The sequence below is a fragment of the Coregonus lavaretus genome (genome assembly GCF_964263955.1).
Source record: "Coregonus lavaretus genome assembly, chromosome: 17".
Lineage (NCBI taxonomy): Eukaryota > Metazoa > Chordata > Actinopteri > Salmoniformes > Salmonidae > Coregonus > Coregonus lavaretus.
In genome coordinates, this window is record NC_140004.1 from 46,348,533 (window position 1) to 46,371,294 (window position 22,762).

Sequence of the window (22,762 nt, forward strand, 5' to 3'; positions counted from 1 at the left end):
TCGCAGAAAATAGAGGTTGTGTTGGCAGCTGCAGAGAGGTATTTGGGTGTGCGAGACAGAAGAGTTACAGGGTGTGTTAAGTGGTTGTGTCCCATCCTTTCAGGCTGTTGGCCTGAAGTAGGAATAAATAGATTGAAGTATTGTAGTTATTATTATTATTATTGTTAATATTATTATTATTATTATTTTTTTTTTGAGTGTAGTATTAGTTGGTAGTGTATTTGTTGTATTATTATTTTATTTTTTTAAAGCAAAGTATAAGGGAGTTGTACTCCACTCTAGTAGGTGGCGGTAATGCAACATTTATTGGATGCCAACTGTCGTTAAATCTCATCGACGAAGAAGAAATCATGCAACTGCGCAGTACTTCCCAAGGCTGTGATTCTGTTAAACTGGCTCTTCCGGACTCTACCCAACTCCGCTCAGCTGTCATTCTTATTTGAAAACAAAGATCCCGTGCTCGGGTGATTGCAGCTCCGCCGCCGCGTCCACCCCGTTTGTCACTTGAATCGTGCCGTTACCGGGTAAAATGGGGGAAAACGCCGACACCGAGATCATAGAGCACCACGTTGACGAGGAGATGGAGAAGAAGAGGATATTAAGAAGCCATGGCTCTTCGTTCATGGAGAGTGTTACACCGTCGGAGAGGGATGGACACAGTAGTACGCAGTCTTCCCACAGGCTACTGGCGTACAGTGATGCGCTCATCTCAATCATAGCCACTGTTATGGTAGGTAGGTAGGTACGTAGGGAGAAGCATGGACAGGTTAAGAAACTCTGTGGACATCATGTAAATGTCTAGCCTGGTAGCAGTCTGTACTAACCGTCGAGATCAAATGAAATTACTAGAGGGGCTATGTCATAATATAATATGCCATTTAGCAGACGCTTTTATCCAAAGCGACTTAGTCATGCGTGCATACATTTTTTTTATGGGTGGTCCCGGGGATCGAACCCACTACCTTGGCGTTACAAGCGCCGTGCTCTACCAGCTGAGCTACAGAGAACTCATAAACCCTCAAGGTTCCAGAATGGGGTGAAAATGGCAGCCATTAGCCATGTTTCCTTCCAATTGGCGACAGATTTTCATGCGAATTTTCTAAAATCCGCATAAAAACAATGAGCATTTTCCCCACCAGAGATGTTTCCATCCAATTGACCTGTTGTGAATAAAAGCCTGTGCGTGATGACGTAGTGCACATAATAACTTTTTGCGTTTAAATTCCCATGTACCGAATAAAAACGTACAAATGAAATGAGTTTCCATAGCATTTTCAACTCTACTGATGGTTTTGTCACAAAATGTTGCTTTAAATAGTGAATGTGCCCACTCTGGTACGTGCTCATAGCCAACAGGTCGCAGATACACTGCGGGTATAGCCTTGATGAGATTATGTTTATTTGTCAAACAGCAGCCAAGCATTGATCATCATGTCACCAGAATATTTATTGGAATGGAGCATCAAGGTAATCACCGTGCACTTTCACCACCCTGTGAAGTTCATCATTTATTTCATCTTTATGCTTTCCCGAATCGTAGTGGGAGGACCACGCAACAGATCTGCTGACTCCCAAGATTACTTTGGATTTATATTGATATTATAACCAATGTCAATCAGTTTTCCACGTTTTGATTTTGTTTGTAGAAATCACTTAAACAAAGATTGAACCAGTTTTTGCCCAGTGGGAAAGATCCAATATTGTCGAGCATTTTTGTGTACGTTTTTTGTAATTTAGCAGACGCTCTTATCCAGAGCGATTTACAGGAGCAATTAGGGTAAAGTGCCTTGCTCACGGGCACACCTACTGATTTTTCACCTAGTCGGCTCAGGGATTAGAACCAGCGACCTTTAGGTTACTGGCACAACGCTCTTAACCACTAAGCTACCTGCCGCCCTATTTTGTTTTGTCGACATTTGGAAAAACTGTCTGGCTACCTTTGCTAACAAACATACAGTGCAGATAAATACCTCAAATTCATTGTTTTACACAATATCTTATCACAGCACTGGCAAATCATGGTTGACCAACTCCCTGACCAAAATGGCTGACCTTTTATACCATCCATAAGAAGGGTCATGACCATTCTAGTATTCTAATTTCGAATTCTATGGTGCTAAGGTTCCACTCCTTGTCTAGCCAAACCCTGCCAAACTAATGCTGCGTTGAAAACAACTGGGAATTTGGAACTCGGAAATATTCGACCTCAGTGCGTTCAAGACAATTGGGAACTCCGATTGTGAAAAATCGTTTTGAACGGTAATCCAACTCAGAAATTTCAAGTCGGGAACTCGGGCCTCTTTTTAGAGCTCAGGCTTTCCAACCTGAAGATCATGACGTCATGATTTGAACTCGTGTTTTTTTCAAGAGTTTGTATTGAAAGCACCTATAGGCTCAACGTTTGACATATGACATGGAGTACAAGGAGTGTAATGTTAGTGCAAACGGGTCTGGATTTCAGGTAGTTACATTTCTGTGTTCTCTGAATTGTAATAGACGCAATAGAGTACCACAGTATGAGTCATTACCCATAAATCCGAGCGGTCAAACAGGAAATGGTTCCAATCTTTTTTTCCACCATTCATTTTTTCCCATAGAGGATTTTAGAAACACTTAAAATAAGGACTGTGTTTCGTGAAGGCTTACCCTGGAGTGACGTTTTGATAACCATGTAAATATCTCTAGGACAAGGTTACTTTTATCAATATATTTGCCTGCATTTACCCCCCCCCAAAAAATGAAATGCTAATTAGCTGCTAATGTGGCTATTATAAATAACTACAAATGCCATGATGATCTGGACGAAACTGCCGAATCGACGCAAAGGTGAGAATGTGTGGATTAACTATGTTAGCTAAATGTAGTAATGAATAAATTGGCAACATTTCTTTAAAATGGACAATTCTGTGAACTGTCTTGTACAAGTTTTAAATTGACACAATAACTGTTAACAAAAGTGTCAGATGGAGATGATGTGTAGGAGCTTGCAGGGATTTGTAGTTTTGCACGATGTAAACATTTATGCTAATTAGCATGTTCAAATCTGAAAATAAATCGGGTACACACTTATTAATGAGGGCACACACTTCATATGTTGTGAAATCTGTTATGAATCTATTGTAATGTTTTTAAAATGTATAACTGCCTTAATTTTGCTGGACCCCCAGGAAGAGTAGCTGCTGCCTTTGCAGCAGGCAATGGGGATCCATAATAAATACAATACAAATAGAGCTGAAAATATTGATAAAAGTCACCTTGTCCGAGAGATTTACATGGTTATCAAAACGTCACTCCAGGGTAAGCCTACACGAAACACAGCCCTTATTTTAAGTGTTTCTAAAATCCCCTATGGAGAAAAAAATGAATGGTGGAAAAAAACGATTGGAACCATTTCCCTGTTTGACCGCTAGGTTTTATGGGTATTATGACACCTCCACTGTGTGGCTCTATTGCAATTCTTTGAGCTGCATCCAGCTACCCTTCATGTCAATATTCTGTTCTGAATTCCACTCTAGCACAGTAATAACAAGAGAGGCTATTCTAGCCTTCTGTTTTCATATACTGTACCTCAGAGGATGTTGATGGCACCTTAATTGGGGAGAACGGGCTCGTGGTAATGACTGGAGCGGAGTCAGTGGAATGGTATCTAATACATGGTTTCCAGGTGTTTGATGCCATTCCATTTGCTCCGTTCCGGCCATTATTATGAGCCGTCCTCCCCTCAGCAGCCTCCACTGGTCTACGTCCTGTAGCCATAGAAAGCACTGGCTGGAACAGGAACAGGAAACACAGTACTGGCTGGAACAGGAACAGGAAACACAGTACAGTAGGTCTGGAGGTGTGTGAAGTTGCTGACCATTGCTATTGAATTTCACAGCTTTGCTCAACATCTTTCTGCATCTGCAATACACTGTGATGAAACTATACATTTTTGGACTGTAGCAAATATATTAATGTTTATCTTATCTTTAACTCTGCGTTGTTGGAAAAGTACCCGTAAGTACGCATTTCACTGTTAAGTCAACACCTGTTGTCTACGAAGCATGTGACAAATACAATTAATCTATTCGTGTATTTGCAGATATTACCTGTTGCACATACGAAGGTCCAAGATAACGAGGTAGGTAAACGTTAACCGATATTTAAATATTTAACATTTTTGAGGCCTTTTTAAGCATTCTAGTACAGTTAAATAGTTGAAACAATGTGTCATATGTTCATTTGTTCAGTTAGGAACAGGTTGTTTAATAACTTGTAGATGAGAAAAATGACAAATCCATGAACGTATTTTTATCGCACAACAGATATTCATGACACAAATATTTTAGCTGCCCCCCGCGTTACAAAGATGGTTCAGTTGTGTGATAAAAATAGCTCTTCTTTCTAGCCAATATTGACTGTATAGAGAAACTTAAAAATGCTAGTTCTATAATATATATATATATATATATATAGCATAGAATATGCGCAATAATATATTTTGAACATTTGATACAGGAACATCTGATGAAATGCTTAAATAAAAAGTATCTGTCTGTCTGTTAGGAGTTGAAGGAGAGCCTGCAGGTTCTGCTCACCACCAAGATAGCTGTGTACTTGATGACCTTCCTCATAGTGACCGTAGCATGGGCTGCTCATATCAGGTGAGGTCATATCAGGTCGGGATTATCATATGCCCCTGTTCAAATACTCCTTCGTTTCTTGTTTTCTTGAGGTAAGCACAAACCTAAGCCTACAGTGATTGGATAGGTGTAAGCAAGGTTACCACCGTATTAGTTTCACCCCATAAAACCAATTTAGAACTGCCACATTCCTGTAATAATATAATGTTTGGTGGCCATTTTGGAGATGATGGTCACGTTTTCCTCTCTCTCTTCGGTGTGTTTTTACAGGTTATTTCAAGTCATTGAACGTATTGATGACTGCCTTGCACTTCTCAACCTGGTAAGAACTACTGGTTCTCAAAATCACAGCGCACCACACAACCCTGCATCACAACACACCACATAACCCTGCATCACAGCACAACACACAACCCTGCATCACAGCACACCACACAACCCTGCATCACAGCACACCACACCACATAACCCTGCATCACAGCACACCACATAACCCTGCATCACAGCACACCACATAACCCTGCATCACAGCACACCACACAACCCTGCATCACAACACACCACATAACCCTGCATCACAACACACCACACAACCCTGTATCACAACACACCACATAACCCTGCATCACAACACACCACACAACCCTGTATCACAGCACACCACACGACCCTGTATCACAGCACACCACACAACCCTGCACCACACCACACCACACAACCCTGCACCACACCACACCACATAACCCTGCATCACAGCACACCACACAACCCTGTATCACAACACACCACACAACCCTGTATCACAGCACACCACACAACCCTGTATCACAGCACACCACACAACCCTGCACCACACCACACCACACAACCCTGCATCACAGCACACCACACAACCCTGCATCACAACACACCACACAACCCTGCATCACACCACACCACACAACCCTGCATCACAACACACCACACAACCCTGTATCACACCACACCACACAACCCTGCATCACAGCACACAACCCTGCATCACAGCACACCACACAACCCTGCATCACAGCACACCACACAACCCTGCATCACAGCACACCACACAACCCTGCATCACAGCACACCACACAACCCTGCATCACAGCACACCACACAACCCTGCATCACATCACAGCACACCACACAACCCTGCATCACAGCACACCACACAACCCTGCATCACAGCACACCACACAACCCTGCATCACAGCACACCACACAACCCTGCATCACACCACACCACACAACCCTGCATCACACCACACCACACAACCCTGTATCACACCACACCACACAACCCTGCATCACAGCACACCACACAACCCTGCATCACACCACACCACACAACCCTGCATCACAGCACACCACACAACCCTGCATCACACCACACCACACAACCCTGCATCACAGCACAGCACACAACCCTTGGTCAGGATATAGCATGAGAGCACCAGGCCAGTTAACTCACTAAACAGTTTCACTTCTGTCATTGTAACGGTGGCATGATTCACCATGTAGTGAACCCATGTGTTTTCTGTGTCAGCGTTCTGAGCTTTCCTTTTCTATTCCAGGCATGTATGATGCTGATCACCTTTCTGCCATACACAGTGAGTCTGAATCATGTTCGATCAGTCAGTCAGCGGGGATGTGAACTTTACGCTGACTGACTGACTGACTTACTGATAAGGGCCGGGACTATACCAGTATCGCAATATTTTTTCCATGGCAAAAATGAAAACACGAAGCAGAACGAACTCTTTGGTCCTTTAAAAACCTGCTGGATGTAATATATTGTGTGCTACAGCTTGGAAAATAAATACATGTGACTCTGGATGACAACATGTTTGTTTCCAACTTGGGGCTAAAGAAGTTACATCCGCGTTGTCTTTTGTTTCCTTGATATTATACTAACAAGTATCGCAATACTGGTATCGCCCCGACCCTACTTACTAGCTGACTGGCTGGTTGACTGGCTGGCCGACTGACTGGCTGGTTGACTAGCTGGTTGGTTGACTGGCTGGCTGCCTGACTGGTTGGTTGACTGGCTGGCTACCTGACTGGCTGGCTAGCTGGTTGACTGACTGGCTGGCTACCTGACTGGTTAGCTGCCTGACTGGCTGGCTAGCTGGTTGACTGGTTGACTGGCTGGCTGCTTGACTGGTTCGCTGACTGGCTGGCCGGCTGACTGGCTGGCTAGCTGGTTGACTGACTGGCTGGCCGACTGACTGGCTGGCCGACTGACTGGGTGGCTGACTGACTGGGTGGCTAACTGGTTGACTGTCTGGCTGCCTGACTGGTTGGATGACTAGTAGGAAATGTTTGATCAGAGATGAAATTGGGAGCTGCTGTCTGAACTTGTCCAATAAGAACACAGTCCCTGACACATTTGTTTTCCTCTGCAGTTCTCCCTCATGGCAACGTTTCCTGAGAACATCTTGGGAATCCTCCTGTTCTGTGCCTGTGTCATGGTGCTAGGCCTCATTCAGGTGAGGATACTGTGTGTGTGAGTGGAAATTCTGAACTCGCAACCCTCCGCACCATTGCATGTTGTTTTTCTTGGTGTAATTACACAGTAAAACTATACTTGCAAATTTGAATCCCTTTGCTCCCTCCCTCCCCCTACTCCCCCCCCCCTCCCCTTCCCCCTCCCCCTCCTCCCTCCCTCCCACCCCCCTTCCCCCTCCCCCTCCTCCCTCCCTCCCACCCCCACCTCCCTCCCTCCCACCCCCACCTCCCTCCCCCCCCCACATCCCTCCCTCCCTCCCCCACCTCCCTCCCTCCCTCCCTCCCTCCCTCCCTCCCTCCCCATACTTCCCTCCCCCCCACCTCCCCCCCCCCCCACCTCCCTCCCTCCCTCCCCCCCCCACCTCCCTCACCTCCCTTCCTCCCCCTCCCTCCCTCCCTCCCCCTACTTCCCTCCCTCACCTCCCTTCCTCCCCCTCCCTCCCTCCCTCCCCCTACTTCCCTCCCTCTCCCTCCCTCCCTCCCCCTACTTCCCTCCCTCCCCCTCCCTTCCTCTCCAGGCTGTTATAGTGGTGTATGGCTTCAGCCGTCCATTCCTGCTCAACGACCAGATCCAGGTGTCGGAGAACCATGTGTTCTATAAACACCACATCCTCAAGGTCATCATGAGGGTCCCCATCATGTGCTTCTTTGCTAGCATCTTCTCATTCATCTTCTTCCAGCTGGTATGTCAGTCCTTTTCTTTCCTTCTCTCCTCTTCCTCTTTTCTCTGCTTCTCCTCCCTTTTCCTTCTCTTGTCTTCTCTCCTCCTCCTCTCTTCTTTGGGACTAAAAAGTGAGGTGTGCACGGTAGGGGTGCACGATATATCGGTAAGCATATCGGAATCGGCCGATGTTAGCTAAAAACGCCGGCATCGGCTCTATGTGTAGTTTAACGCGGATGTTCAAAACCGATGTCAAAGCTGACGTGCATACCTGTATAACGTAGGTAGATGACGTATTGACGCCACGAAAAAAATACAACGCTGCACGTGCAACACAGCATTCCTAACCAAGCCCACAATGTCTGCTGTGTGGATCTATTCTGAAGTTTCAAAAGGAAGGTAACAGGAAGGCCATATGCAACGTTTGCGCTGCTATTATTTCCCGAGAAGGGGAGAAAGTGAAATCTTTCAATACCAGAAACCTAATTACTCATTTGAAAGTGCGTCACCCCGAGACGTTCAGCGACTACTTACAACGAAAGCAGAAAGAAAACTTAAGCTCACACTTCCAACAACTAAACAAGTTCAAGTCGAGCAGTCCTTTGGAAGAGTAAGAACATTTGGGCGAGACTCAAAGGCCAAATCCATTAACGGCAAGATAATGGAATTCATTGCCCTTGACATTCTACCTTTCTCTGTCGTGGATTTAAGTTGGCTTTCGCCGACTAGTCGAGGACCGGTACACACTACGAAGTAGGCGCTATTTTTCAGATGTTGCCCTACCGGAGTTGCACAGTATTGTTGAAACGTACATCCCATGAGCTACTTGCTGTGGGCGTCACCGCTATTAGCTTCACGACTGACATTTGGACCAGCGATGTCAGCCCCATGAGCATGCTGAGTCTGACAGCACAGTGGGTCGACGAGGATTTCGTACTGAGGAAAGCCGTATTGCATGCTCAAGAATGTGCTGGTTCTCATACCGCTACTGCCACTTCAATGGCATTTGAGAACATGTTTGAAACTTGGAAAATCCCCAAGAACAAAGTACACGCTGTGCTACGTTATCATGACAAAGGCTTTGGAAGAATGCGGAGTTGCCAGTTTGCCATGCATGGCACACACGCCAGTGGCAACAGGTAGGAAGATAGCGGGTCATTTTAAACACTCGCAGCTAGCATACAGCCGCCTGCAAGCAATACAGGAACAGTACTTTTTACATGATAGAGGGCCTGCTGAAACCAAAACGAGTGCTTGGCGTGTACGCAGCCGACTAATGAATTACCTGCAACAATCAGTACAAACCAGTGGACTCTCATTCAATGCAGACAAGAAACCGTGTTTAGGTGAAATGTTCCAGACACAGCTGGACAAGATGGAAACGGATACAGTGACCGTGTCACCGAGGAAGAGGAACCACGACAGAAGAGGCCACGGACAGACAGAACTGAAACTTCACTGCTCGACATGTATGATGAAATTCTGGTTGAGAACGGAACGACTGAACGACAAAACAGCACAGCAGCAACGAAACAGCACAGCAGCAACGAAACAGCACAGCAGCAAGTACGTGAAAGAAATAGGTTTTGATGATGTTTTACTGGGAATGGGGACACACGTAAATGCCAACAAAATAACCTTTTGGTCAGTGTGTGTGTGTGTATCTCTGTGAGAGAGACGCCTTGTATGTTCATTTTCTGTTACTACATCGGCCAACATTTGCCAACGTTGATCTATGCCTAATGGTCCTTTTGGAATGCAAGAATAATGCAATATGTTGTATTACATTTTAATTTCCTAAATGGAAGATGAGATGTTGTAAATTTGCTCGCATTTTACTAGTCAAGTCAGTTGAGCACATTTTGAAAAGTTTTAAGTTGTGCCATTTATAGCAGTTTATGACATAGCCTAGAGTCAGTAATTATTTCAAGCAGTTAAAGCTAAAGTGATTAACTGCATTTTAGTTTAAACCAATATTTATTTCAAAGCATTTTTAAGTTTCTCCATACAGTCAAGATTGGATAGTAAGAAGAGCCGCCAAAAACTTAACCATCTCTGTAACGCGGTGGGGGGGGAGCTAAAATATTTGTGTCATGAATATCTGTTGTGCGATAAAATACGTTCATGGATTTGTCATTTTTCTCATCTACAAGTTATTAAACAACCTGTTCCTAACTGAACAAATGAACCTATGACACTTTGTTTCAACAATTTAACTGTACTAGAATGCTTAAAAAGGCTGCAAAAATTTTAAATATCGGTTAACGGTATCGGGTTTTTTTTGGCAAAGAAAATATCGGTATCGGCCAAAAATGTCATATCGGTGCGTCCCTAGTGCACGGCAGAATTGTTACAACTACCCAGAACTCCATAGTCTCCTAGCGATAGTTTGTCACAAAAACCTGTACCATCTTTACATGTCTGTTATCTCTCTTATCACAGTCGTCAGTTCAACATCTAGTTTTGATTTACATTTGGTTGAGTTGTCAACTAACGTGAATTCAATGTGAAATCAACAAAACATTTCACCATGTCATTGGATTTAGGTTTAAAAGTAAAAAAAAAAAAAAAAAACAATGCCTTTACATTGACTTTTTTTGCAAATCCAATCAGTTTTACACGTTGATTCAACGTCATCGCATAGATTTCTTTGGTTGAAATGACGTGGGAACAACATTGATTCAACAAGTTTTTGCCCAGTGAGATCACTGTTTTTTTACAGTCTGCTTGTAAACTGCTTATGCACATAATTAATATAGTAATCGTTCAATCATCGGTCTTAGCAGAAACCTCTTGTAACAAGATGTTCTCCCGTTGTCTTTCAGTCCCGTGTCATACTAACGTTCTCCCGTTGTCTTTCAGTCCCGTGTCATACTAACGTTCTCCCGTTGTCTTTCAGTCCCGTGTCATACTAACGTTCTCCCGTTGTCTTTCAGTCCCGTGTCATACTAACGTTCTCCCGTTGTCTTTCAGTCCCGTGTCATACTAACGTTCTCCCGTTGTCTTTCAGTCCCGTGTCATACTAACGTTCTCCCGTTGTCTTTCAGTCCCGTGTCATACTAACGTTCTCCCGTTGTCTTTCAGTCCCGTGTCATACTAACGTTCTCCCGTTGTCTTTCAGTCCCGTGTGATACTAACGTTCTCCCGTTGTCTTTCAGTCCCGTGTCATACTAACGTTCTCCCGTTGTCTTTCAGTCCCGTGTCATACTAACGTTCTCCCGTTGTCTTTCAGTCCCGTGTCATACTAACGTTCTCCCGTTGTCTTTCAGTCCCGTGTCATACTAACGTTCTCCCGTTGTCTTTCAGTCCCGTGTCATACTAACGTTCTCCCGTTGTCTTTCAGTCCCGTGTCATACTAACGTTCTCCCGTTGTCTTTCAGTCCCGTGTCATACTAACGTTCTCCCGTTGTCTTTCAGTCCCGTGTGATACTAACGTTCTCCCGTTGTCTTTCAGTCCCGTGTCATACTAACGTTCTCCCGTTGTCTTTCAGTCCCGTGTCATACTAACGTTCTCCCGTTGTCTTTCAGTCCCGTGTCATACTAACGTTCTCCCGTTGTCTTTCAGTCCCGTGTCATACTAACGTTCTCCCGTTGTCTTTCAGTCCCGTGTGATACTAACGTTCTCCCGTTGTCTTTCAGTCCTATGTGATCCTAGCCATCATAATCTTCCTGCCTTACATCTCCCAGTCTCTAAAATGGTGCCGCAGCAAAGCTATTGGTGAGTATGTTGTTAGATACATGGATGCTAATTGCTACGTTTAGGTTGAAATAAGGTTGAGATATATTTATTTATTTATTTATTATTTTCTGATTGTCAAATGTTGGGTATAAACAAATAACACAACAGTACAATGGTTGAAGAAGAGAGATTTAACTACCGTAATATCATAAAATATTTGATTTGTAAGTTGAAGACTCTGCTGTTTTTAAACCCGTGTGTTACACATGTTATGTTGACGTTACACACAGTATGTTATGTTGATGTTACAGTGGCTTGCGAAAGTATTCAACCCCCTTGGCATTTTTCCGATTTTTTTTTTGCCTTACAATCTGGAATTAAAATATATTTTTTGGGGGTTTGTATCATTTGATTTACACAACATGCCTACCACTTTGAAGATGCAAAATATTTTTTTGGGGTGAAACAAACAAGAAATAAGACAAAAAAACAGAACTTGAGCATGCATAACTATTCACCCCCCCCCAAAGTCAATACTTTGTAGAGCCACCTTTTGCAGCAATTACAGCTGCAAGTCTCTTGGGGTATGTCTCTATAAGCTTAGCACATCTAGCCACTGGGATTTTTGCCCATTCTTCAAGGCAAAACTGCTCCAGCTCCTTCAAGTTGGATATGTTCCGCTGGTGTACAGCAATTGGATTGAGGTCTGGGCTTTGACTAGGCCATTCCAAGACATTTAAATGTTTCCCCTTAAACCACTCGAGTGTTGCTTTAGCAGTATGCTTAGGGTCATTGTCCTGCTGGAAGGTGAACCTCCGTCCCAGTCTCAAATCTCTGGAAGACTGAAACAGGTTTCCCTCAAGAATTTCCCTGTATTTAGCGCCATCCATCATTCCTTCAATTCTGACCAGTTTCCCAGTCCATGACCACTGTGGGGATGGTGTTCTCGGGGTGATGAGAGGTGTTGGGTTTGCAGCTCCTTCAGAGTTATCTGGTCTCTTTGTTGCCTCTCTGATTAATGCCCTCCTTGCCTGGTCCGTGAGTTTTGGTGGGCGGCCCTCTCTTGGCAGGTTTGTTGTGGTGCCATATTCTTTCAATTTTTTTAAATAATGGATTTAATGGTGCTCCGTGGGATGTTCAAAGTTTCGGATATTTTTTTATAACCCAACCCTGATCTGTAGTTCTCCACAACTTTGTCCCTGACTTGTTTGGAGAGCTCCTTGGTCTTCATGGTGCCGCTTGCTTGGTGGTGCCCCTTGTTTAGTGGTGTTGCAGACTCTGGGGCTTTTCAGAACAGGTGTATATATACTGAGATCATGTGACACTTAGATTGCACACAGGTGGACTTTATTTAACTAATTATGTGACTTCTGAAGGTAATTGGTTGCACCAGATCTTATTTAGGGGCTTCATAGCAAAGGGGGTGAATACATATGCACGCACCACTTTTCCGTTATTTATTTTTTTAGAATTCTTTGAAACAAGTAATTTTTTTCATTTCACTTCACCAATTTGGACTATTTTGTGTGTGTCCATTACATGAAATCCAAATAAAAATCTATTTAAATTACAGGTTGTAATGCAGCAAAATGGGAAAAACGCCAAGGGGGATGAATACTTTTGCAAGTATGTTATGTTGATGTTACGAATAGTATGTTATGTTGATGATATATACAAAAGTATGTGGACACCCCTTCAAAGTAGTGGATTCTGCTATTTCAGCCACACCCGTTGCTGACAGGTGTATAAAATTGAGCACACAGCCATGCAATCTCCATAGGCCAACAGGCAGTAAAATGGCCTTACTGAAGAGCTCCGTGACTTTCAACGTGGCACCGTCATAGGATGCCACCTTTCCAACAAGTCAGTCAACTGAAATGGGTTTCCATGGCCGAGCAGCCGCACACAAGCCTAAGATCACCATGCACAATGCCAAGCATCGGCTGGAGTGGTGTAAAGCTCGCCGCCATTGGACTCTGGAGCAGTGGAAACGTGTTCTCTGGAGTGATGAATCACGCTTCGCCATCTGGCAGTCCGACGGACGAATCTGGGTTTGGCGGATGCCAGGAGAACGCTACCTGCCCAAATGCATAGTGCCAACTGTAAAGTTTGGTGGAGGAGGAATAATGGTCTGGGGCTGTTTTTCATGGTTCGGGCTAGGCCCCTTAGTTCCAGTGAAGGGAAATCTTAATGCTACAGCATACAATGACATTCTAGATGATTCTGTGCTTCCAACTTTGTGGCAACAGTTTGGGGAAGGCCCTTTCCTGTTTCAGCATGACAATGCCCCCGTGCACAAAGCGAGACCCATACAGAAATGGTTTGTCAAGATCAGTCTAGAGGAACTTGACTGGCCTGCACAGAGCCCTGACCTCAACCCCATCTAACACTTTTGGGATGAATTGGATCGCCGACTGCGAGCCAGGCCTAATCGTCCAACATCAGTGCCCGACCTCACTAATGCTCTTTGTGGCTGAATGGAAGCAAGTCCCCCGCAGCAATGTTTCCAACATCTAGTGGAAAGCCTTCCCAGAAGAGTGGAGGCTGTTATAGCAGCAAAGGGGGGGGGACCAACTCCATATTAATGCCCATGATTTTGGAATGAGATGTTTGACAAGCAGGCGTCCACATACTTTTGGTCATGTGGTGTATGTTATGTATGTTGATGTGCTGTTACCCCTCAGGTCAGGTGGAGGAGACGCCAGATTCCTTCCTGTTTTACACGTACCATCCCAATGAACCACTCAGCAAGGAGAGGGTGGAGGCCTTCAGCGATGGAGTGTTTGCCATCGTGGCTACTCTACTCATCTTAGACATATGGTTAGTGTTATTCTCTATTTGGGCGGGCGGGCGGGCGGGCAGACGACAATGAAGAAGAATATTGTTGTAATTTTAAATGACGCTAATTTTTTAATGTTTATTTAAGCAGGGCGCCCTTCAAAAAGACGATGGTAAAGATGATGATCTCTGTCTCTCCAGTGAGGACAATGTACCTGACCCAGTGGTGGTCCAGAACCAGTACGGTGGGAGTCTGGTGGCTGCCCTGCAGGAATACGGTCCAGAGTACCTGGCCTACTTCGGCTCCTTCGCTACTGTGGCTCTCCTCTGGTTCGTCCATCACTCCCTCTTCCTTCACGTCACCAGGTAATGTAGAACAAATTCAATTCATTAATCAATCCATCAGTTAAATGTATAAAGCTCTTTTTACATCAGCAGTTGTCAGGTTAAAGACAAAGAAAATTAACTTGAGTTTAGTGTACATAGAATTGTACTATTGTGTATTTGGAAAAGTTTTACTCACAATGACTGTGCTTGTGTTACCTACCGGTACCTTAGTTGAATGCACGGACTGTGAGTCGCTCTGGATAAGAGTGTCTGCTAAATGATCTCTCTCTCTCTCTCTCTCTCTCTCTCTCTCATTTCATCCAGGACCACTCGTTTCATGGGCCTCCTCAACACCTTCTCTCTGGCCTTCGTAGGGGGCCTGCCCTTGGCCTACCAGCTGACCCACGAGTTCCCCCGTAACTCCCGCAACGAGCTGGAGGCCATCCAGATCAGCTGCGTCATCATCTTCTTTGCCGGCGTCTTCCAGCTCGCCATCTGGGTGGCAGCGCTGTTCAGCGAGCGCGAGACACTGCACCCATACGTGCGCTACGGCGGCCGTGAGCACACCTTCATGTTGGCTAAGCTGGCTCTGTACCCGTGCGTGGCGCTGGGGACCTTCTTCCTCACCTGCTTTCTCAGTAAGTTCAGCGCGTCTATTTTCCACATGATGGAGATTACGGTGCCGTTTGCTTTCCTGTTGCTGAGGCTGCTGGTCAGAGGCGGGCTGGCGCTGCTACGGCTCGTATTCTGTCCTGATAGGCCGGAGACGAGGAGCGCTCTAGAGGAGGAGGAGGAAGAGGAGGCTAGGATGCCCTTCAACGCCATGATCACTTAGTGGTGGTCCTTTAGCTAGATGATCAGATTAGCTCTGGGTCTGTATTCACAAATGTTGCAGAGTAGGAGTGCTGATCTAGGCTCAGTATAGCAGTTTATATAATAATAGTATATAATGAATAAGATGATATGGACAAGGGGGGTACCTGATCCTAGATCCGCTTTGTGAATACAGGCTCTGGACTTGGGGACGTGGCCTGTAGGACAGATATACTGTAGCCACAGCTTGTCTTGACCTCTTAAGGGAGAGTTTGAGTTCCATTCCATTTGAACTTGTACTTTCGGTTTGAATCGATGAGTCGTTTTCTTTTCAAATTGGTTGGGTAAGTCAAGTGAAATGGAATGGATGATTTGGAATGGAATTGATCCCACCCGTGGTCTCAAGGTAAGGTGGTAGGTAGGGAAATGGCACTGAGCCAGAGAGGTGGCGAGTACAACCAATGTAATTGACAGTTCTCCATTTTATAATTTGTATCTGACTTCTTGAACGATTATTTATTTTTGACCCTTGCATCTAGTCTGTTTGTGCCAACATTATACTCCAACAGGCACAGGGGTCGCGTTAGAGTTCAGAAATCTGCATTTTCAAAACGCAGACTTTACACAAACCTGCGTTTCTAAACCATTTCACCTGCGTTTTTTATATTGAAAGTCCCCCCCCCCCCCCCGAAAAATGTTTTCTTCAATAGAGTGATCAAGGGCGTGCTACTATAGTTTTCCTTCACAGAAAATACTTTAGTGCAGCATATTCACAAAATGGCTTCGTTTTCATCAGATGACAACAGAAGTGCAACGCTATTTGGCTGGCAGCCACACAAGTAAATGAGCTTACAATGAAAAAGCAAGGTCTTTTTTTTTCTAAAACAATGCATGGGATATCATATTTCTGTTTATCATTTGAAAGAATGTAGGCGGCTACATTTCCTGATGTTTTTCTTTTTAAGTTAATCTTGCATTTTACAGGAGAAAAGTAGGCTACACTGAGAAAAGTACCAGAGGAAAGTAGCTCCACATCAGAGCGCTGTCTGCTGAATAAAACGCCCCTTGGTGAATTCCCGTCCGAGTGGAGATGTGAAACTGAAGCACAAAATTAGTCTGAAGCCGTGCAGAAATTACAATAATAAGCATTTCTAGATCTGCGTTTATAAGTGTTTTATCTTTTTTTTTTTTTTTTTCATGAAAAACGCGACCCCTGAGGCAAAGGAGTGAAATGTTAGCACAGACTTAATTTCAAGCTAAGTTTATTATTGGGTTTTCATTCATTCTGAATATTGCACAAAATCATCATCATGTCCACTTCCAACCTACTGTGGCAGATCAAATGGAAGTCCTCCCGTGTACTGTCCATCTAACATACAGTACATATTGACCACCGAGTTTAATCACTGAGTAACATAATTTACAGGATTGTCAAATGTACAGTAATATCAAGTAACAAAGTATCAATTCTACAATCTTAAAAAAAAAAAAAATATGTATAACATCAATCCATGAGTGTTCAGCATGAATCTGACCAAGAGGGTAACTTCACTTTTCTCAGTTCTGAATACTATAATAACCGTCCACAGGAATGTACTCACATTAATGAGTTGGGTCAACTTATGTCAATATACTTACATTAATGTGTTGGGTGAGCTCATAATATTGCACTTCTTATTTTACACAATGAAAATCCCTATGCTTGGGCATACACTACAAGACTTCTAAAATCTTAACAACTTGGAATTGCTCACATTTCCCGATTTTCCTTGTCCCAAGTCTTTCATTCCGTCCATCCTCAACCCCAGGATGTGGGTGCTCATGTTACACGATGATTCCCTAGTTGATCCTGTCCAGTGTTTCTCGGTTGTCATAAAAATAAAAATAAATGCCCGACACGCAAACAGCGAGCTGCTTTATTCGTGTGCACATTATTATGTGCAGAAACAGATGGAGGCGCAGAATATGGACTATAAGAAATAATGATAAAATGAAAGTATATTTTTTGGTGTCTGTCATGGTGGAGTTCGTTTTGCATGGCCCGATTTGAGTGGATTTCACTTAAGGACCAATGGAATGGTCTAAAATGATGAAACGCTGCTCATCGGGGGCACCGGGCCATGTAAAACTCTCTCTCTCATTGAAAACGCTCATCGGGGGCACCGGGCCATGTAAAACGAACTCTCTCATTGAAAACGCTCATCGGGGGCACCGGGCCATGTAAAACGAACTCTCTCATTGAAAACGCAGCTGTGTTCTCTCCACAGCTCCACCAATCAGTCTCCCATCACCTCGGTTCTCACCGTGCGTGTTGTTGTTGTTACTTTCCTCTTCCGACAGAATTGTTTTGGTCTCACATGCGGAGTTCTCATTGGCTATTGGCAGCAGACCTTGCCCAATCGCGTCGTAGCACTGCTCATACTACAAGATGCACAACCAACATTTCAGACGTCAGAAAATAAAATCGGGACAGAGGTCTGGAGAACGGAACAGCCGTCATCCGTGCGTCCTTAGACCCGCTCAAACTACTAAGAGTCCCGACGTACTGATGATCCTAACCCAAGTTCATAGGATTTCAACCCGGTCATGAAAAAATGTCTGGGACGGCAGAAACGTGTAGTGTATGCCCGGCCTTAGCTGTGCACTTTAGATTAGAATTGGAAAGGTCCCCATTTAGTTTGTTACATTCTGAATTACATTTTTAAATTAAGTAAAAAGTAAGGTTAATGTGTGTGCATCAATTGTGAATAGCCATTCTCATCCGTTCAGACATGTTGTACTCGGAGTAGATTCATTTCTGGGCCATGTAACATCAAACCATAGTATGACATACAATGAAATTACCAACCCACTCAAGATATGGTTGCAGACAGTGATTTATTTAATATAGATGTTTAATGTTACATTAGATTGAAATGTAAAACGATTTTCTTTGCAATTTTCTGGATGTGATGATGTTTATTTTCCTATAAGGTCACTGTTATTCAAAATATCATTAAGTTACAATGTTATTGCTGCAATACTGTTTGATTTGTGTTTGACGTTGAAAAAGCACTTTAATTCAGAATGCTTCAGTGTTGTCTGCTTAGAGCTCAAATAAGGGATCAAATGTAATCTCTGTTAACCCAGAACTAATGTCTTGCGTAATTTGTCAGCTGCTTGTAGTTCTGGGTCCATACGTGTTAGAGTAAGGAGCTGAACCAGAACGAGAAGCTCCTCCCGTTCTCTTTGCAAGGTACACGCCGAATGTCCCCTCCCCATCCGAACACCTGCAAAATCGTGATTTGTCTAAATAACTTGTGATGAAAAACCCGAACACCGGAACCGCTGCTGCTCCATTCAAATTCTACAGTACCAGTTATGTTTATGTAGATCTGTTCTCGAGAGATTAAGCTATACGAGTGCTGTGTCACTCATCGCTAACACTGCAAGTTCAATGTCCAATTGCAAGTCCTTTTTTAATATAATCAATAAACTGCTTTAAAAAAAAGGCACAATCTGTCAGTTTATTTTTCTTTGAAAATAAATAATGTACTAATCTTTCATCCAGAGGACTGATCTGGGATCAGATCCCCCCCCCCCCTAAAATGCAAAACGGTCCTCGATCAGCACTCGCGCTCAGTCCACAGAAGAGGACAGTTATTATTTCTATATGGGAAAGAAGCCAGGAAGCACAACAAAATGTACTTCTGGAGGACATAAATTAAATACGTAAAAACCCGGAGGAGAATCAAAGGAAGCAAGCGTTTCAGACCGTGCTTTGGTAAACGTTTGGTAAAGTTTCTCTCTCTGCTAATCAGAAGAGATGAAGGGTTGGATTCATTCAGACACGATGGGGAAAAAATTCCAGTGCAAAAAAAAAAAAAAAAAGCACCCTTTTCATTAAATTATTACATTCAATGTGAGTTTCTGATTATTTTTTAACCAGTAAACATTGTTTATCAATCACGACTTGTTTTTCATGCAAGGTGGTAATGTTTTTCCACAGTGCAGATTTTCCTGTACTGTGTGTTTGATTGAATACCAGCCCAACACAGAAATCCCATCCAAATCATGCCTTTATATATTCAATTCAACTTTGGCATATTAAAGATAAAATATTGCTGAAAGATAAAACTACTCTTCTGAATATAATATACTTTATATAAACTACCGTTCAAAAGTTTGGGGTCATTTAGAAATGTCCTTGTTTTCGAAAGAAAAGCATTTTTACTCTCCATGAAAATAACATCAAATTGATCAGAAATACAGTGTAGACATTGTTAATGTTGTAAATGGCTATTGTAGTTGGAAACTGCAGATTTTTAATTGAATATCTACATAGGCGTACAGAGGCCCATTATCAGCAACCATCAGTCCCTGTGTTCAAATGGCACGTTGTGTTTGCTAATCCAAGTTTATCATTTTAAAAGGCAAATTGATCATTAGAAAACCCTTTTGCAATTATGTCAGCACAGCTGAAAAATGTTGTGCTGATTTAAAGAAGCAATAAAACTGGCCTTCTTGAGTATCTGGAGCATCAGCAATTGTGGGTTCGATTACAGGCTCAAAATGGCCAGAAACTCGTCAGTCTATTCTTGTTCTGAGAAATGAAGGCTATTCAAAAAGTACCACCTAGCTACCTATTCAACCACAGTTTATTAATGCTATTGCTACAGATTAATAATAACATCCCATTGTATTGCATATCATTTTCATATCTTAAAAGTGTTATAATAGTATATTTTTGACAAGTCACAGATTTTATATTAGGTCTTGTTCAGCTAAATATATTACATTCTATGTACAGTACTACATTGACACAGTGTAGTAGTGTGTGCATTGGTTGGTATGCGTATGATAGTTGCTGCTAGGGTTGCCAGATTACCCCAAATTCCCAGAAATCCTGGTTATGCCCTCCTGATTCTGGGAATATTCCAACTAGGATTTCTGGAAGACTTGGTAATTTTGCAACCCTAGTTTCCGCTTTCTTTACAGTGATCCATACCTACCGACATATAGTGAGGGGAAAAAAGTATTTGATCCCCTGCTGATTTTGTACGTTTGCCCACTGACAAAGACATGATCAGTCTATAATTTTAATGGTAGGTTTATTTGAACAGTGAGAGATAGAATAACAACAAAAAAATCCAGAAAAACGCATGTCAAATTTTTTTATAAATTAATTTGCATTTTAATGAGGGAAATAAGTATTTGACCCCTCTGCAAAACATGACTTAGTACTTGGTGGCAAAACCCTTGTTGGCAATCACAGACGTTTCTTGTAGTTGGCCACCAGGTTTGCACACATCTCAGGAGGGATTTTGTCCCACTCCTCTTTGCAGATCTTCTCCAAGTCATTAAGGTTTCGAGGCTGACGTTTGGCAACTTGAACCTTCAGCTCCCTCCACAGATGTTCTATAGGATTAAGGTCTGGAGACTGGCTAGGCCACTCCAGGAACTTCATGTGCTTCTTCTTGAGCCACTCCTTTGTTGCCTTGGCCGTGTGTTTTGGGTCATCGTCATGCTGGAATACCCATCCACGACCCATTTTCAATGCCCTGGCTGAGGGAAGGAGGTTCTCACCCAAGATTTGACGGTACATGGCCCCGTCCATCGTCCCTTTGATGCGGTGAAGTTGTCCTGTCCCCTTAGCAGAAAAACACCCCCAAAGCATAATGTTTCCACCTCCATGTTTGACGGTGGGGATGGTGTTCTTGGGGTCATAGGCAGCATTCCTCCTCCTCCAAACACGGCGAGTTGAGTTGATGCCAAAGAGCTCCATTTTGGTCTCATCTGACCACAACACTTTCACACAGTTCTCCTCTGAATCATTCAGATGTTCATTGGCAAACTTCAGACGGCCCTGTATATGTGCTTTCTTGAGCAGGTGGACCTTGCGGGCGCTGCAGGATTTCAGTCCTTCACGGCGTAGTGTGTTACCAATTGTTTTCTTGGGGACTATGGTCCCAGCTGCCTTGAGATCATTGACAAGATCCTCCCGTGTAGTTCTGGGCTGATTCCTCACCGTTCTCATGATCATTGCAACTCCACGAGGTGAGATCTTGCATGGAGCCCCAGGCCGAGGGAGATTGACAGTTCTTTTGTGTTTCTTCCATTTGCGAATAATCGCACCAACTGTTGTCACCGTCTCACCAAGCTGCTTGGTGATAGTCTTGTAGCCCATTCCAGCCATGTTTAGGTCTACAATCTTGTCCCTGACATCCTTGGAGAGCTCTTTGGTCTTGGCCATGGTGGAGAGTTTGGAATCTGATTGATTGATTACTTCTGTGGACAGGTGTCTTTTATACAGGTAACAAGCTGAGATTAGGAGCACTCCCTTTAAGAGTGTGCTCCTAATCTCAGCTCGTTACCTGTATAAAAGACACCTGGGAGCCAGAAGTCTTTGATTGAGAGGGGGTCAAATACATATTTCCCTCTTTAAAATGCAAATCAATTTATAACATTTTTGACATGCATTTTTCTGGATTTTGTTGTTGTTATTCTGTCTCTCACTGTTCAAATAAACCTACCATTAAAATTATAGACTGATCATTTCTTTGTCAGTGGGCAAATGTACAAAATCAGCAGGGGATCAAATACTTTTTTCCCTCACTGTATCTATAGCATGAGGTCAAGTGTCAATACCTACAGACATATCTATAGCATGAGGTCAAGTGTCAACACCTACAGACATACAGTGGGGGAAAAAAGTATTTAGTCAGCCATCAATTGTGCAAGTTCTCCCACTTAAAAAGATGAGAGGCCTGTAATTTTCATCATAGGTACACATCAACTATGACAGACAAAATGAGAAATTTCTCCAGAAAATCACATTGTAGGATTTTTAATGAATTTATTTGCAAATTATGGTGGAAAATAAGTATTTGGTCAATAACAAAAGTTTCTCAATACTTTGTTATATACCCTTTGTTGGCAATGACACAGGTCAAACGTTTTCTGTAAGTCTTCACAAGGTGTTCACACACGGTTGCTGGTATTTTGGCCCATTCCTCCATGCAGATCTCCTCTAGAGCAGTGATGTTTTGGGGCTGTCACTGGGCAACATGGACTTTCAACTCCCTCCAAAGATTTTCTATGGGGTTGAGATCTGGAGACTGGCTAGGCCACTCCAGGACCTTGAAATGCTTCTTACGAAGCCACTCCTTCGTTGCCCGGGTGGTGTGTTTGGGATCATTGTAATGCTGAAAGACCCAGCCACGTTTCATCTTCAATGCCCTTGCTGATGGAAGGAGGTTTTCACTCAAAATCTCACGATACATGGCCCCATTCATTCTTTCCTTTACACGGATCAGTCGTCCTGGTCCCTTTGCAGAAAAACAGCCCCAAAGCATGATGTTTCCACCCCCATGCTTC

The 22,762-nt window shown here is 43.4% G+C and overlaps 1 protein-coding gene across 1 annotated transcript; it reads left to right on the forward strand.

Moving 5' to 3' along the window:
• Nucleotides 1–418: 418 nt before the first annotated feature.
• tmem175 (transmembrane protein 175) lies at nt 419–18,589 on the forward strand. Its single transcript, XM_084181380.1, has 11 exons — nt 419–730; nt 4,082–4,120; nt 4,546–4,643; nt 4,893–4,944; nt 6,215–6,250; nt 7,046–7,129; nt 7,667–7,831; nt 11,449–11,527; nt 14,173–14,308; nt 14,468–14,632; nt 14,918–18,589. Exons 1-11 carry the CDS (start codon nt 530–532, stop codon nt 15,426–15,428), a joined length of 1,566 nt encoding a protein of 521 aa, XP_084037506.1. The 5' UTR covers nt 419–529; the 3' UTR covers nt 15,429–18,589.
• Nucleotides 18,590–22,762: the final 4,173 nt, after the last annotated feature.